A 16,170-nucleotide genomic window follows, 5' to 3' on the forward strand; every position below is an offset into this window, starting at 1 on the left:
GATACTACTGTGAACAGTCACAAGTTTTATTTGTGCCAGTGTTTTTTAAAAATTATTATCCTGTAACAGCATCTCACTTTGCCTTTGATGACAGACCACCTTTAAGAGAATGAAAAGATTAACACTGAACCTAAGGTCTAGAGGTCAATCTGTAAACTGTTAAAGCATGCCAACATATATTACTCATACTCAATGTAAAAACATGGAAATTAGAGGAATTACTCACTGGCCATTTAAGAATTCATAAACACAGAAAAAAATACATTTTTGACTGACAATAAGAAAGGGTCACTTTATGCACATTAACAATGCAACTGTTCCAGCAAACTGTGTATAATCAAACTGATGACTTTTAAACAAGTCAGAAAAAAAAGTGGTCGCTGTTAAAGAAACTGCTCGTTGATTGTCCAGTGGTTTTCACAGCTACAGTAAATGGTAAATGGACTGTACTTACATCACCTTTCCATCTTATTGAGACACTCAAAGCTCTTTACACTACAATCTGTGCCTCATTTACCCATTCAAACAGCACTCTACTAGATCTATACAAAGCTAATTGAACAAATCATTCTAAAGAGACTAATCAGAGCTCTATCACATTCATACACTGATGGGACACACATCAGAGGCGATGAGGGGTTCAGTGTCTTGCCCAGGGACACTTCAGCATGTGACTGCTGGTGGATTTGAACCCCCAACTCTTGCATTGGAGGACAACTGCTCTAACCAGTCAGCCACAGCCGACCCAGTAAAGTCATCCCTCATTCACAGGTTAACAACCAGACTTTGCAAAAGTAAATTAAACAAGATGCAAAGATTCAGTTGTGAATTGTATATCTCATTTACATTCAGTTTTCATCAAAGAGGCCTATTGTGTTGTTTAAACATTCAAGAAAGTTGATTGAAGAGAGACATAGCAGACCCCCATGAACTGGTGCAACGACAAAATTTAAACCTCATTGGTTTTGCTGTTGAGCAATACAATGAGTTTCAGTAAAACCAAAATTTAAACTTAGAATATTTAAATATAGTTTTGGATTTAATTTATTCTAGTTTATCAATGCATAGGTGAATCATTAATGTGAACATCTTTCATACCATCCAAACTGAAATTTCTACTGTTTTTCTGATTTCCAGGAGCTCTCCTTGATGGAGGACACAAAGTATTTAAATTTCAACTTCATAATTCAAATAATACTACTAATTACTATCACTACAGATTACCGTAGTATTCATATTAATACCTCAAGTGCCCTGAGGGATTGACTTGAGAAATGCAAGTTTTGCTATTAAAGTTCTATTTTGAATGTAGATGTGAAGACCACTAACAACTGAGCACATTACTCTCAAAGTGTTTGGAACTGGTCTTTCCCTAATGTCTCCATCTCCCTGCTGTGCCTCTCCTCAACAAGGAAGTTCTACCATGGCAGGGCACGTCATAATTTGAAAATCACAGCTCTGGGGCATTCAGTGAGAAGCTGTTAAAGCTTTATTACAAAGTGGGACTTTTATGGACAAAACCATAGGCAATTAACAAACCAGTACACCTTTGAAGGCCATCTTCTACTCCTTGGAATTAAAGATGCCAATAAATTATTTTCACTCTAACACTTACTCTCCATCAGAGAAACAGTTACACTCACCTGAACAGTGGAGCTTATTTCAGCAGCAAAGCCTCCTGTTACTGGTGCTTCATGACTGATGAGCAAACGTCCAGTTTTTACCACCGACTGAAAAGCAAAAAGATGTTTAAAATGTAAATGGCAAATCCACAAATGTAGTTAAATAGTGGAACACAGAGCATATTTATTCTCAAATAAAGATTTCACCAAGTCAACTCATGAGAAAATGATAATTATAGGTGACAAGTGCTGGTTGATGGAAAAACATTTGACCAACATACATTTGCAAATGGAAAGGCTTTAAGTTAGAACTGTAAGAGATACTCTGTAAAGGTGAGAACTGCTGGAGGTGGTACCCTTGAGTACTGGGTGTCGACATGTAGGGTTGGGCGATATTTAGATATGTTAAAAGTACTGAGTTCATTTCATACGTCATATAAGATGGCACTATATCGTTGACAGTAGTTTGTTTTTCGTGGACTCGCTCTATCGCAGTTTTTCAAAATAAGATTGGACATGACACACAACTGACTGATTGATGGATGAGTTGCACAATCGGCATGGAATGTTTATTTAAAATAACAACATTTAAAATTATTTACCACCTGCCTCACAGGTCTGTGTGCAGCCCACATGCAGAAGCTCCCTCCTGCAGTGTGTCATATCTCTGCTCTGCAGTGGAGAAGTGGGCATGGCCGAGAGCGCTGGCAGGAGGCAGAGAGCAGCCGAGGCAGAGAGAGGGACATTATGACATTATGTGCTATATATATATATATATATATATATGTATATATACAGACCCTTTCCAAAAAATTAGAACATTCAAAAAGTTAATCTTTAATAGATAATAGATTCAGGGCCCACAATTTAAACGATTTCAAGTATTTATTTGTTTATTTTTTCATAATTTGGGCTTCCAGCTCATGAAACCCACGAAAACAGGATTTCAAAAAATTAGAATACTGTGGAGAAATCAACCCACACTACTCAGTTTTTGCAGAAAAAATAAAGAAATTAGGATCACAACAAATCAATCAAAATACAGTACTTTAAAAACGATATGTCAATCTTCAATACTTGGTTGGTGAATTCATTCACTCATCCCACTCTTTCTGGATCTCTGCCAGATTCTGGAATCGTCTCAGTTTGATAATCCGCTGAAGCCCACGGTCATCTCTTTGGCTGGTGCATCTTCTCCTGCCACATTTTGCCCTTCCACTAGACTTTCCATTGATATGCTTAGACACAGCACTCCTTAGCTATGAACTTCTGTGGCTCACCCATCCTATGGAGGGTATCAATGTTGGTCTTCTGGCCAGTTATGTCTGCAGCCTTCCCCATATTGAACCGAACTGAGACGAACCAAGCTGAAGCAATTTAATGACACCTGGAGAAACATGTGCAGGTGCTTTGAGTTTAGTGGATGATTAGTGTCGCACTCAGTTTAAAACATTCATGTCCTGCAACATTTGGGCTGATGTCTTCACAGTATTCTAAGTTTTTTAACTCCTGTTATTGTGAGTTTCATGAGCTGGAAATCCAAATTATGTAAAAATAAACAAATAAATACTTGAAATCATTTAAATTGTGGGCCCTGAATCTATCATCTATTAAAGATGAACTTTTTGAATGGAATTATGGAAGTTAAACAACTTTTCCATGATAGTCTAATTTTTTGGAAAGGGTCTGTAAGTTCTTCTTTTCCTCCCCGTCTGCGCTCAACTTCACGTCCCTCCTTTCTTCCTCACTGAACACAAACCCAGCCCCTCACCTAAGCGTGCTCCCCTGCCTCCTGCTTTTCCAGGTGGGTGGAAAGTTTAGCACAACAAGCAAACACAAAATGGAGGGCATTGATGAAAACATGGGAGAGGATATGCCAAAAACAAGTCCAGATAAAAGCTTTGTGCTACGGCCCCGACTGTGAAGACTACAGCCTGTTTCCCTGAAACAAACCATGGTACAAAACTCATTTAGTCGTGCTGTGCCTTATGAGAGGGAAAGTGAGAGGTAGTGCGACATTAATAAAGCAGTAGCTTATCTAAAGACACGGTCCCAGTCTCAACTGTGGAACAAGACAGCTAAAGACAACGGGGCAAGCGTTGTGAAGGCGGCACAGATGAAGACGTGTCTGAGGATGCAGTGTTTGGGTCACCTGGCCATTGGTGAGTGCAGTATTACAATATTCAATCAGTTGCACTTTCTAAAGTCCTCTCTCTCTCACAGTGCTTGAACTGTTGTGTTCTCAATATGTTTGTACTTTAATTTGAGCTTTGCACAAGAGATGCACTGACTAAAGGATGAAATCTTGTTCATGTCATCTAATCTGTTTACATGTTTTATTATTTGCACAAAAAGGTGCTTGTACTGGAGCGCACAGGAGAATGCACTTTGGTGAATTCTATTTCATTCGAATCAGACTTTTTAAAGAGCAAGTCAGCCTTTTGTATGTTTGCTCTGTGTCCTTTCTGTTTACATTTTAATTGCACAGCTGTGTTTTGGGTTTTGTTATGCAGTAAAATAACTTTATTTTATTTTAAAGAGGTTTATTATTTAATATAGATAGTTTATTTTTGAGACATTTATTTTGTACAGTTACAGCTGTTTGTTAATAAATGTACCTATGTGACAACTGGGACAAAGCTTTGACTCAGAAATATATTTTTGTTATTACTTTATGTAAAGAAAATAAATATTGGGATAAATATTGGATATCATCTTGAGAGATTAATCTTGGTCCATATCGTCCAGCTCTATTGACTTGTATGAGTAGTTCACATGCTTCTCCACGCTGTGTGCTAAATCTGTTGACTTCCCTCAGGGTGTATTTGTGTCTGTGTTGTGCTGAATGTGTGAGTGAATACATAAAATAGAAATGACACGACATTATGAGCTCAAGGGCTGATTTAGGCTGGCACACGGATCCAACTGGACAATCATGGACATTAGAGGTCTCCACCTCTGAGGCATTTCTATCTGGGTTTTCTGTAACCTGACATTACAGCAGAGGGATGCATTCACCACACCCCTTATCTACAACAGCATAAAACCAATACTATACTATAATCTTATCCACTCGCCACTTGTCCAAACCAAAGTATGTCTATTCTCTGCAACCTCTGCAAACTTCTCCTCTCTACCCAGTTGTGGTAGCTTACTTTATTTCTAGAAATAAATAGGGCAAACACTTTTAAGAAACAGCATAATTACCAAGAATGTAGACAATGATGGTAGCATTACTAACAGATTAAGAAAATTTAGTATGATTTAAAGAAAACCAGTAAAGACTAGAGTAAGTAGAAGGAATCTCTGGTTGATAATGAAGAATGTATATTTTCCACAGAAATAACAGCACTAAAACAATGTACAGTAGATGAAATTAAGCACAGAGTGGTGACTATTGCATACTTCTTTATCCCTCAGAGCCACGAACCAAACCAACCTGCCATGGTAACTTATATCCTGGCAAAAATACATAACACATATGGCACCGTAAATTAAGCTCTACTTCCACACAGAGGTATTTTGGAGCTTCACCCTGATGCTAAACAAGAAAATGTTTAAGTAGCTGAGGTCACAGGTTTGGCACTAAACACTAAATAACCACGTGTGCCACTGTCACTCAATTGCATTAGAGGCCAAGAGTCAGCATGATGTCACTATAATGCTAACATGTTCAGGGTAGATCACAGAGTGAGACGAGTTCTTCAGAGAAATATAAAGCTTTATTTTACGTAAAACTGAGGCATTCAGACAAAATTCCCTGTTAAAGTTAATTCTGAGGCCCAATTGCAAGTAATTTGCTACTATATGAGGTGAAAGAGTTCAGTCAATAAAATGATTCTATGACACAGTCTTCAGGAATGTGAAAGTTAATAATACTGGAAGACAATAACAACAAACTGCACAGTGAGGAGGAATCAAGCGGCGAGCCGAGAGCTGGGCGATGTCTTGATATGACAAGCTGCTGTAAGGTTTGCCTCAGCTCCATGACTCACACAGATCAGGTGAATAAACAGAGCTGCGGCCCAATCCTCCACTCCACCCTGACGCTGAACCCATTCCTCATCTGAATTCAACCTGTACACAAAGACTGCTAACATCCAATTTACACTGAGGCTCAAGCATTGCCTAGATTTCCCTGTTAGTCCATTCCCTCAGAGACATGTATCACTGATGCACCAAAAGGGCATTCTTTGCATATTCTGGATATGATAGAGGCTCTCCTTTGCTTTTATAATACTGCTGGGCAAAATTTCAGACACTCAGGCCTAGAAAAACATGTAATCCACTTGACAAGTTTTGCCTACAGTCATAAGACTTCAAAACAAATAGAGCTAAACTATTCACTATCAAGAAAAGCCTTTTTAGTTTAGGCTAAAATAGGCTAATATAATTTTACACTGATGAAAATTTAAAAAAATTAAACATTTTTTTTATCGCTGTCTACACAGAAGGAAATGCAACCCCAGTCTACAGTTAACGTGCCTGTTTTGACTCACTGCTTGAAGTCCAATTACAATTTAAATCCACATAAAAAAGACAAACATTATATATATATACTCATTTGTTTTTCCATCTGACAGACAACTGTTTCAGAGCCTCCGTTACTTTAGCTGCAGCCTTTAAACAAAAACTGCTTCTGGCTCGAGACAGAACCATTCACTCATCACGTGGTTTGACCCTTCTTCCTCTACATTCAATCCTCTTATTTGCCCATGATAGCCACCTTTCATGCTTTCAAAAGTGGGACTCAAAACATGGACAAACCCTCTACTTTTACAATGACCGTGGACACACAGGAAGTACAGTGGCCTGAGGAAGATGATGATCCGTTAGATGAATCCAAGCAGAGAAATTATGTCCTTTGAGAGGCAAAGACGGTTCAATGTATCACAAATCTTTCAATATAACCCACGGAAGACGTGATGGAAAGAGGGATCTTTTTGTTAAGGCTACACAAGGGACATGTATCTAATGAGTTTATTACTGGGTGGCTCATGTCCAGTCAATCAAAGGGGCCAAATGAAGAGCTGTGCAAAAAGCAAATTGTGCACCAGCAAAAAGGCAGTGTGGCCGTGGAAGACGTTATCCAATGAACAGTCACCAGAGAAGGCAAACAATGGAGCCGAACACTTTTGACACAGTTTGTGACACTTTTGAGAACTTCTTGAATAGAGCAAAAGACCATTTTTGAATCTCTTTTTTTAAAACACTGTACAGTTTCAGAGATATAAACAAGTCTCCAGAAGAGTCAAGTCATAAATGTGTAAACTTATCATTTACTATGAGTTTTCCCAGACAATAATTACACGACAAAACAAGGATACACACCCCGAGACTTGCCTGATTTAAGCACCAGCTAAGAAACTGTGACATTAACTCGGTGACAAATTTAATTTTAGTGAAGGATAAAAACTTCCCATTATAGGGATGGGTAGCTAAACTAGCCAAGTTTCTTTGAAGTTCTCACATTACGTCTGAACTAAAGTAAAGAATCTTAGAACTTTTTTTTTTAGTATGAGAACATTTTAATATAATATTGTTGAGAATCCAACTTGTCCAAGAATGTCCGAGACTTCCTGAATCCGGGCCTTGCCCTGGCTCAAAGTCAGACTGAGAACTCCTGGTTGGTGGCGACTGTTAGTAGTTGAGCTGGGCAACAGCTCTGGTGGCCACAGCTTTACTACTCATTGTACTGAAGGCTGTCATTTGATGCCGGAGCTGTTCCGCTGGCTGCAGTAGAAATGTCATGTTTACAGCTGTTCCCATACACACCCAGAGCTAATGAGCAGCATGGAGTTTGCCCTCAGCTTTTGCTCCCTTGATCAGTCTCTTCCACAAGGGCTCCTTCCTGCTGTGGCCGGTCTCATCCTTGTCATCTCCTTTTCCCTTCATGCATGACTGATGCATTCATGTATCCCACATGGTTTTCATGGAGCCTGTTTTCTCATCCCGCTATGTGGCCTCAGCACTCGGAGGCTAGCGTGCAATGACCTTTTATGGCCTCAAAGACTAAGGTCAGCTTCATCACGTTTCCACTGCATTTATAGTCACTCGGATGCAAAGTGACTGATGGGGAGGCCCCACAGAGTCATAAGAGCACATGCACATCTCACAGCTGCATGTTTATAAGAAAGGTTTGTAAATGCAGTCACATGCACATACTGTACACGGCTGTCATAGAGCAATAACTCACTCTAAAAAGAAACAGTGCAGAAGAAGTGTATAAAAACAGCCCATACTGGAAGCTACACAGGCGTGTGGTTCGACTACTGAAGGATCACAAAATGAGCTTTCAAAGTTTTCAAAACATGTACGAATCTTTCCAGAGGAAGTTGAGAATGATTTAAAAATAATAGCGAGGGGGGAGCAGTGCTTGTACTGTATGTTTCTACACTTATCCACAGAAAAGACACAAAGTGACTCCATCTCCCCATATAATGTGCCTCCTCCTGCCTCAGACCGTCCATCAAAACATGACAGTAACGGAATGTTTAATTCAGTGTTGCCACGGAGGAGTTGTCCTTGCCGCTGGATCTGCTTGGCTTTGCTGCCTTCTGTCGCCCCTGTAATTGTGTGGCCACCGCAGCGTCCTAACTCATGTGCCACAATGTGTTCTTCGTGACAAATGAGAGTCAGGACTAGGCCAGACTACTTGCTGGAGCCTTTAAAGTTGCCCTCTGCGATTAGCGGAGAGCGGTGACTGGAGGCACCGAGAGGATTCAAACAGTCGCTCCCATTTTTGATGCAGTACACAACGCCGCTCGACAAAAAAAGGGAATGTGAAAACTGGACAGTGAGAAAGTGGATGGGTGGAGAGAGAAAAAGTAGAAATGCTTCGGCACAGGGCAGTGGGCCAAGCAATCCTGCAGAGGAGCCAGGCCACCAGGAGACATATGACAGAAATCATTTCAAACATTTCAGAAAGACCCATTCAAGTAAATTCAAATTAATTACTACCAGAAGTGAGAACACACTGGGTGTGCATCAACCATAACTTACAGAACCATGTGCAAAGCATTTTATTTTATTTCTACTTTTCAAATCTACCTTTTGATAAAGACTATATAAGGTGAATATTAAAAACTTGTAAAAATCACTTACAAAATAACTTGATTACTCTTTCGATCAGAAAAAAAGTTTCCATAGAGACATTGATTATCATGATTACATAAACAATACTTTTAACTTTGGCAGACACACTAAATCTTTATTAATCATCAAACACACGTAATCCTTTATTGATCATTCATCAACCTTTAAGATTACTTTTCCTCAATTTCTATCTTACCAGACATGGGTCTTTTGGGTTCTGACCTCATTGTAAACTCACTTAACTTGACAATACACACACGCACATGCACATTGCACACACACCCTTCCTGCTCTGCAGCCACACCACACAACTGACTGTACACACATGCACAAGTATTTGAACATCAAACCATTGACAGCTCTTTGTGAGCATCCCACAGGCTTTATGAGTCCACTGTAAGGCAATAAAATTAATAAACAATTTTTATAAGCTCTATAAACGCTTCAATAACGTAACATGTGGTTTTTGAGGATGTAACTGAACATTGTACAGAGATTATTTTTTTCTGAGCTGGTCTGAATGACTACTGGCCAGTAACACTGACCCCAATAGCACAACATGCTTTGAAAGACTGGTCATGACCCACATCAAAGCAACCACTGATATCAGCGAGGACCCTCACCAGTACACAAGAATCGATCAACAGAGGATGCCATCTCCTCTGTGGTCCACACTGCTCTCACCCACTTGGAGCAGAAGGACTCTTACGTCCGTATACTCTTTGTGGACTTCACGTCTGCCTTCAACACCATGATTCCCCAGACCCTGATGGACAAACTACTCACACCAGGACTAAGCCCCTCCCTATCTCCCTATGCAACTGGGTCCTGTCTGCAGTCTGTGAGGATCCACAACTTCTCTTCCTCCACCATAACAATCAGGACTGGCTACCCTCAGGGCTGTGTGTTGAGCCCCTCCTGTTCACTCTGTTCACATACAGTAAGACTGTGCACCTACCTATCCAGGATGTCGTATTGTTAAGTTTGCAGAAGATACAACAGTGGTTGGATGCATCACAAACAATGATAAGTCCAGCTACAGGCAGGAGATGGAACACCTGGTGCAGGAAGAACAACCTCCACATCAATGTGAAGAAGACTAAGGAGATGAATGGGTTTTTTGTTTGTTTGTTTTCAGAAGGAGCAAACACACCTACCCTCCCCTGCACATAGGAAGAGCTGCGGTGGACATGGTCTCCAGCTACAAGTACTTGGGTGTGCACCTGAATGACAACCTCAGCTGGAGCAACAACACCACCAGTCTGATCAAGAAAACTCACCAGAGACTCTACTTCCTCAGGCGGCTGAGACGAGCTGGACTGGGAAGCTCAGTCCTCACCTCCTTCTACGGGTGTGAAGTGGAGAGCATCCTGTGCTCCAATATCAATGTGTGAGAGAGTGGTGAAGGCTGCACAGAAGTCTGTTGGAGTCAGCCCCCACCACCACCACCATCACAGACATCTACACCTCCAGATGTAGGAAGAGGGCCACCTGCATCAGGAAGGACCCCACTCACCCAGCACACACTTTTTGCCCCACTCCCCTCAGGAAGGAGGTTAAGGAGCATTAAGTGTAGAACCACTAGACTGAGGAACAGCTTCTACCCTGAGGCTGTTAGACTCATGAATCTCTAACCAGGATAATCACTGTAATGACACTTTAATTGGAAATTTGAAACTTTGTGCTGCTGATTATCCATGCTGCTGATTTCTTACCCATAAGCTGCTATATTCATACCCTTCTGCTCACAACAGACTCATGTTCAGGCTAATGTTTAATACATCGTATTATATTATATTATTATTGTTTCGTGTATATTTTAGATCCTTGCATACTATTTCTTCTTTTTTAAATATACTTTATAATTTTGCTATTTTTGGGTGTAACTGGGACCTTGCGTACACAATTTCATTCCACCTCATGTACCACATGTGATGCGAATGACAATAAAATCACCTTGAACCTTGGATAACTTGTATAAAGCAATTAGAGTAAAATATTTGATGTACCCATGACTCTTAAGACATTCAGTACTTTATTGTTCACTGAGGTTTCTGATTAAAACATACAAGTTATCAGTGGTGATTTCGGGGCACTGTGAGTGGAAAGATAGCAGGGTTGGGTTGCAATAATGTTATAAAATATACCAGGGCATTGAAAAAAGCACGTGCTGCTTTGAATACGTCCTTAAAATCTTTGCCACAAACTTAATCCCAGCTGCGTGCAAAGAAGTTTAAAGAATAAAGTAAAGTTTGTTCAGAAAGCGTGTGCTTCCTCTACCTCTGCTATCATTCCTGCAGCATAACAATATTATTTCTTTGTAGCAAGCCTAATGTTTAGTACCGTACTGCAGGAACGTTAGTACATTTCAAACTAGTAACAACAATTTTGCTGTAATAGCCCGCCTTATTACTAATCACAACCTGATCATTGATAAACAACTTGCGTTTTCATGTCGGAAAATGTTTAAACAGCAAAATCTGACTAAACATGCTGCTGCTGCTGTTACCGTCAGAACTGGTGGTACTGTGGCCATCAAAAGTTGAAGAGAAGAAGTATGAGGCATACAAAAAGGTTTGTATCAGGCAGTCTGTTGCTGGTAGGTTCAATATGCACTAGCTCAACATTATACAGTCTAACGCAAAAAAGGCACGTTTTCAGAATAAGGAACGTTCATCTGGGAACTGTAAATCGCTAGAACAATAAATGACAAACTGCTTTTTAAGCCTCTGCCTATTAAAATTAACTTCAAAGAAAAGGAAAATGTGCAGTCATCTTTTAACAATCATAAAAATAAAGTCCAATATGTAAACCTTTTATTTCACAAGAAATTTTAGTCCATTATGACCGATTTTTTTGTTACATAAAGAGATGCTATTTTTAATCCACAATCTGTTTATACTATTTTGTGGTTTTCAGCTGAAAATGAGTTGGTTGTTTATAAATACCAAACTAAAAAAAGTTTGAAAATTAGATTTTCATTTAAAGTAAAACAACTTAAAACAGTAAGTGGGATTGCGTTTGTTTAAACTGCTAACAGAGCAGGGTGGGTTAGCCTCCAGACTCCTGATACTACCATCGTGACACACGGAGCAGAAAAACTCTTTGCAGATGTGTTTGAAATTTCAGGGCAAAAGAAAATTAACTGATCCAAAGAAACGCTGAAAAAATGTAACCATAAAAACCTTTAAGAGGGATGAAAAATTACTTTTTGGTTTGGTTTCTCTTTACGTAACTCACAATGAATTTTTTCTGTGTATTTCTAAGACCTGGAAAATTATCTGGTGGCATACGCTGTATTTGAGTAAATCTTTTAAATGTCTGTCTGTCCTTGTGACTTCAGACCCTCTGTCTTTTCCGTTCAGTCATGTTATCGGCCTACGGGCTGACCTGAATGATCTCAATCTGCCCACACAACGGGCCAAGGTTTCTCAATGGTTTCCTCCAGTGGAAATTTGACGATCTGGCCCTGAGAAGCAGCAGTATATCCAATTCTAATTGCTTTTTGCTTTTAGAGGGGTTATCCAAAGCAAAAATGATCTCTGCCTACATAATTATTGTAATTATTATCTGGTACATAAGTCCAATTTCGCCAACTGTTACTGCACAGCAAAAATGGAACAAAAAGTGCAATCCCCCCCTGCCTTGTGGGATTTTTGCAGCCAACACTGTGACGGTTACCCTCATGTTTGTGACAGTATCTTGTGTATGCTTGTGGTGAGTGACACGCCTTGCTGTGGTCTGTGGTTATCACCAGCTGAAGAACAATCAAAGCTGAAGTCCACACTTTTGTTTACAAAACTGGACTGTGTACGAGTTTCTAATACGGTACTCCTATTGGCTAACTTGTCCAATTTAAAGGCCACATTTCTCCAATGAGTAAAACTAAAGAATGTGAGAAATCTCCAGTGCCTAGCAGCGGTATTTCAACAGTGACTACTGCCAGAAGGAAGAATGGGAAAGTGATCAGTAACAGACACACAAGTATGGGACTAGAAAAGACAAGTGGAGAAATTACCATACCTCGGAATAGTTTGCTCTTTTTACATTTCATCTAAATGATTACGTAAAAGCTGCAAAGCAATATGTTCGTTGAGGAATTTCTTCTTTTCCTAAGAATAATATTCATCCTTCAAAGACATTGAAACGAGTATGTGATGCTGGATCTCTGAAGAACTGGTACAAACATTTTCCACTGAAAACCCTGCTGTACTCATGACACACACACTAGCTAACAAAAAAACTATTTGGCATACCTCACCGCACAAAACCCTGCTGGTTGTATCCACACAGATCAGTGTTAACATTATAATTTCAGACTTGGACTGAAAAAAACAAGAGTGTAGGACCCAAACCTCTGGCCATTCTGCCCAAGTGATTATTTTCTTCTTTGAATGTTTCCAGTGTGTGTGTCTCAGCAGGCCAAAGATATTAGGAGTGTTGTGGTGGGCCAGAGAAGATTGGCTGAAAGAGCCTTTCCTGGGCTTGAGTCTGGTTCGTCTGTGAGCTAATTGCCAGAAGGCAGCCTGCCCCATCAGTTGCTCGAGTCAGATAAGGCCAGTCAGTGCCTGCAGAGCAGCTGAGTGTCAACTCAGTGCACCAAGGGGATACAGTCAGTTCAGAAGTAAAGACAGATGACCTGCCAGTTTAAAATACTTACTTATGATTAGTTGTAATAAAAAACAAACATCAAATCTATGCCCGTTTGTCGAACCACACAACCTGAATGTAGAGCCAAATCAAATATTTTGTATTTACTGTTAGAAATAATCTTCTGGTTTGAAAATGTGCCTAATAAAGATGCTAACTGTACACATTTTTATTTTTTTTAAAGTTCGTCAAGCCAACACTTGAGTTAGCCATCCATTGCCGTTAACCACAACTAGTCATTAGAGGCGATCACAAAAGATATTTATCTAAAATATGTAATTGGACATTGTCTGAATATTTCTCTCTAAGTCGCAGGTCTCAGAATCATTACATGCACATCTACAACTGATTAACTGCTGGAGTCAGATCAATTCAACATTGCCACCACATGTTAACGACCTTTATTAATTACAAAAAATGATTCTAACTGAGCCAGTTTAGTTGGTGTGGTAGTAGCTGAGAGTCATCTGCAACACATAGATCTTGTACAAGAACTTACGGTACTGTTTTATACAGTAAGCTTCTTTCGGCTGCTCCCTTTTTCAAGGGTTCTCACAGTGAGCAAACTCACATGAAAGATTTGGCTATTGTTTTACACCAGATGCCCTTCCTCATGCAACCTGGGCTCGAACCCGCAACCTCAGGATTACACGAGCACTGCACTGACCACCAAGCTACCACAGCCTCCTGTACTGTGTTATATCTCGAGTTATATTATTTCTAAGATTTGATCGAAACGACTACATTTCTTTTTCCTATTATCTTCTTCTTTCATCTTTTCCCTCTTCAGGGGTCTCCACAGCGAGTCATCCTCCTCCATCTCACTCTGTCCTCTGCATCTTTTTCCTATTATAATATCTGAACTCAAACTCTGGTCTGAAAGCAGTGAGTGATATGCATCCCATCAAATGGTAGGTAGACCTTTAACCATGTCTGTAATATTGCTCATTTGATTAACACAAATCAAGAAGCCAAGGATTTCTTTCCACGCTCACTCACACATGCACGGATGCACACACACACACCGACTCTGACTCACCATCTTGAGGCAACCTGCTGGCAGTCAAGATTTGCTGCCCAACATGATTTTCATGAGCTTGTGGCTCATATTTCAAAATTGGAAAGAAAGTGTTTAAAAAATGCCCTGAATGCTAAAGGTCATGGCCTGAAGACACCAACAGAATTACATCATCTGCAAAAAACAGAGACGAGACCCTGAGGTGCCCAAAGAAGACACCTCCCTCTCCGTGGCTGTGCCTTGAGATCCTGCACATGAACACCGCAAACAGGATTCAACACACAACGGATAGTCCTGGAGGAGTTCAACCTGCACTGTGAACGTGCTTACGTGTCGAGGATGCAACCGCTCTGGCTTTGATTATATAAGACCTGGATGGATCGTGAAAGTGACCCCACCCCATACAGAATGTTAGGAGAAAAAGTTAAAATATATATATATATAAATAAATAAATAGCTCATTCTTTCTACTGGAACTTTTATGGAAATGTAAAATGTGCAGGAGGCTACGGAAGCTATTAGAACATGGTCATGCAGAATTAGTTCAAATGAAAAGTGATGCTCTAAGGTCTCGGTTTGACTTCCTTCAATTTGTCCGATATGAGCAGTTTCCATATCTTCACTAAGGAGGAGAGATGCAGCTGGTGTTACAGAACACTGAACATGCTGCTTCAAGCTAACATTACTGTAGTGTGAGCTTAATAAAACACACAACAGATCAGGAGTTTTGTCTTACAAGCAGATTTATTTTGATGTTTATCCACAGTAATAAATTTGTTGGTATCCTTACAGCTCACAGAAACATTGGTAATTTCTTATAAAACGTCATTCAGTTAAAAGCTACTGTATATCTATATAAACATACGATGCCTTTAGTATGTGACAGAGTAAACTACAAAAATGGAAATGATTTGAAAAGATGATTGTTTTCCTACATAAATAAACAAAACTATTACGGACAGATTTAGTAGTACCCTAATGTGACGTTACATTGCATTATAACCATGTTTCTACTGTGTCTGAGCTTAATTAGTACCAGAAGTGCCTTCAAGCTTTTCATCAGTCATTCATCTGGTTTTAAAGAAACCAAGATGCCACTGCATAGTATGATACTGTTGTGTACACAGCGCTGCACATGGACCAAAGGCAAGTACTTTCTGAGGAGCTCCAAACAAAACAAAACAAAAACAAATAAACAAACAAAAAACATATATAAAGATTGTAAATATTCATATTACAAGGCCAACTCCAAGCAATTCATATTTCTCTGACCACAGTTGTCAACATTAACATTAAAAACATTATTATTAAAAAGTATAAGAACAATGGGACTGTAACCAACCTTCTACGACATGGACGCATGAGGAAATGCGACCCCAGGTTGATAAGATAGAGCAGATGGATAGAACAGGTAATTCTGTGAGAACAGAGCTAATGATGTGTTGAACGCTTAATGTTTTATGTGAGCAACAAAAATACTCTTGGCAAATATCGCTTCACGATTCTGTGTAAAAAATAAATAAATAAAAACTTGATCCCCAAGTACTGGGAAACCTGAGTAGTACATTTCAAAGCCTATTTAACCACAGTAATTCTTGTACTGAAGTAATTAGTGGTCTCCAGCTACAAGTACTTGGGTGTACACATGAATGACAACCTCAGCTGGAGCAACAACACCACCAGCCTGATCAAGAAAGCTCATCAGAGACTCTACTTCCTCAGACGGCTGAGGCTGAGACGAGCTGGTCTGGGAAGCTCAGTCCTCACCTCCTTCTACAGGTGTGC

General features: G+C 39.8%; 1 protein-coding gene across 1 annotated transcript in view; it reads right to left on the bottom strand.

Annotated features, from left to right (window-relative positions):
* bckdhb (branched chain keto acid dehydrogenase E1 subunit beta) overlaps window positions 1-16,170 on the bottom strand; it is an 82,633-nt gene that overhangs the window by 11,216 nt on the left and 55,247 nt on the right. Inside the window, exon 9 of the mRNA XM_037677161.1 lies at window positions 1,644-1,730. Within this exon, the coding sequence (XP_037533089.1) occupies window positions 1,644-1,730 (87 nt within the window). The remainder of the gene's footprint in view (window positions 1-1,643; window positions 1,731-16,170) is intronic.

Source organism: Nematolebias whitei, chromosome 5, assembly GCF_014905685.2.
Source record: "Nematolebias whitei isolate Nwh7 chromosome 5, NemWhi1, whole genome shotgun sequence".
In the NCBI taxonomy this organism is placed as follows: Eukaryota; Metazoa; Chordata; class Actinopteri; order Cyprinodontiformes; family Rivulidae; genus Nematolebias; species Nematolebias whitei.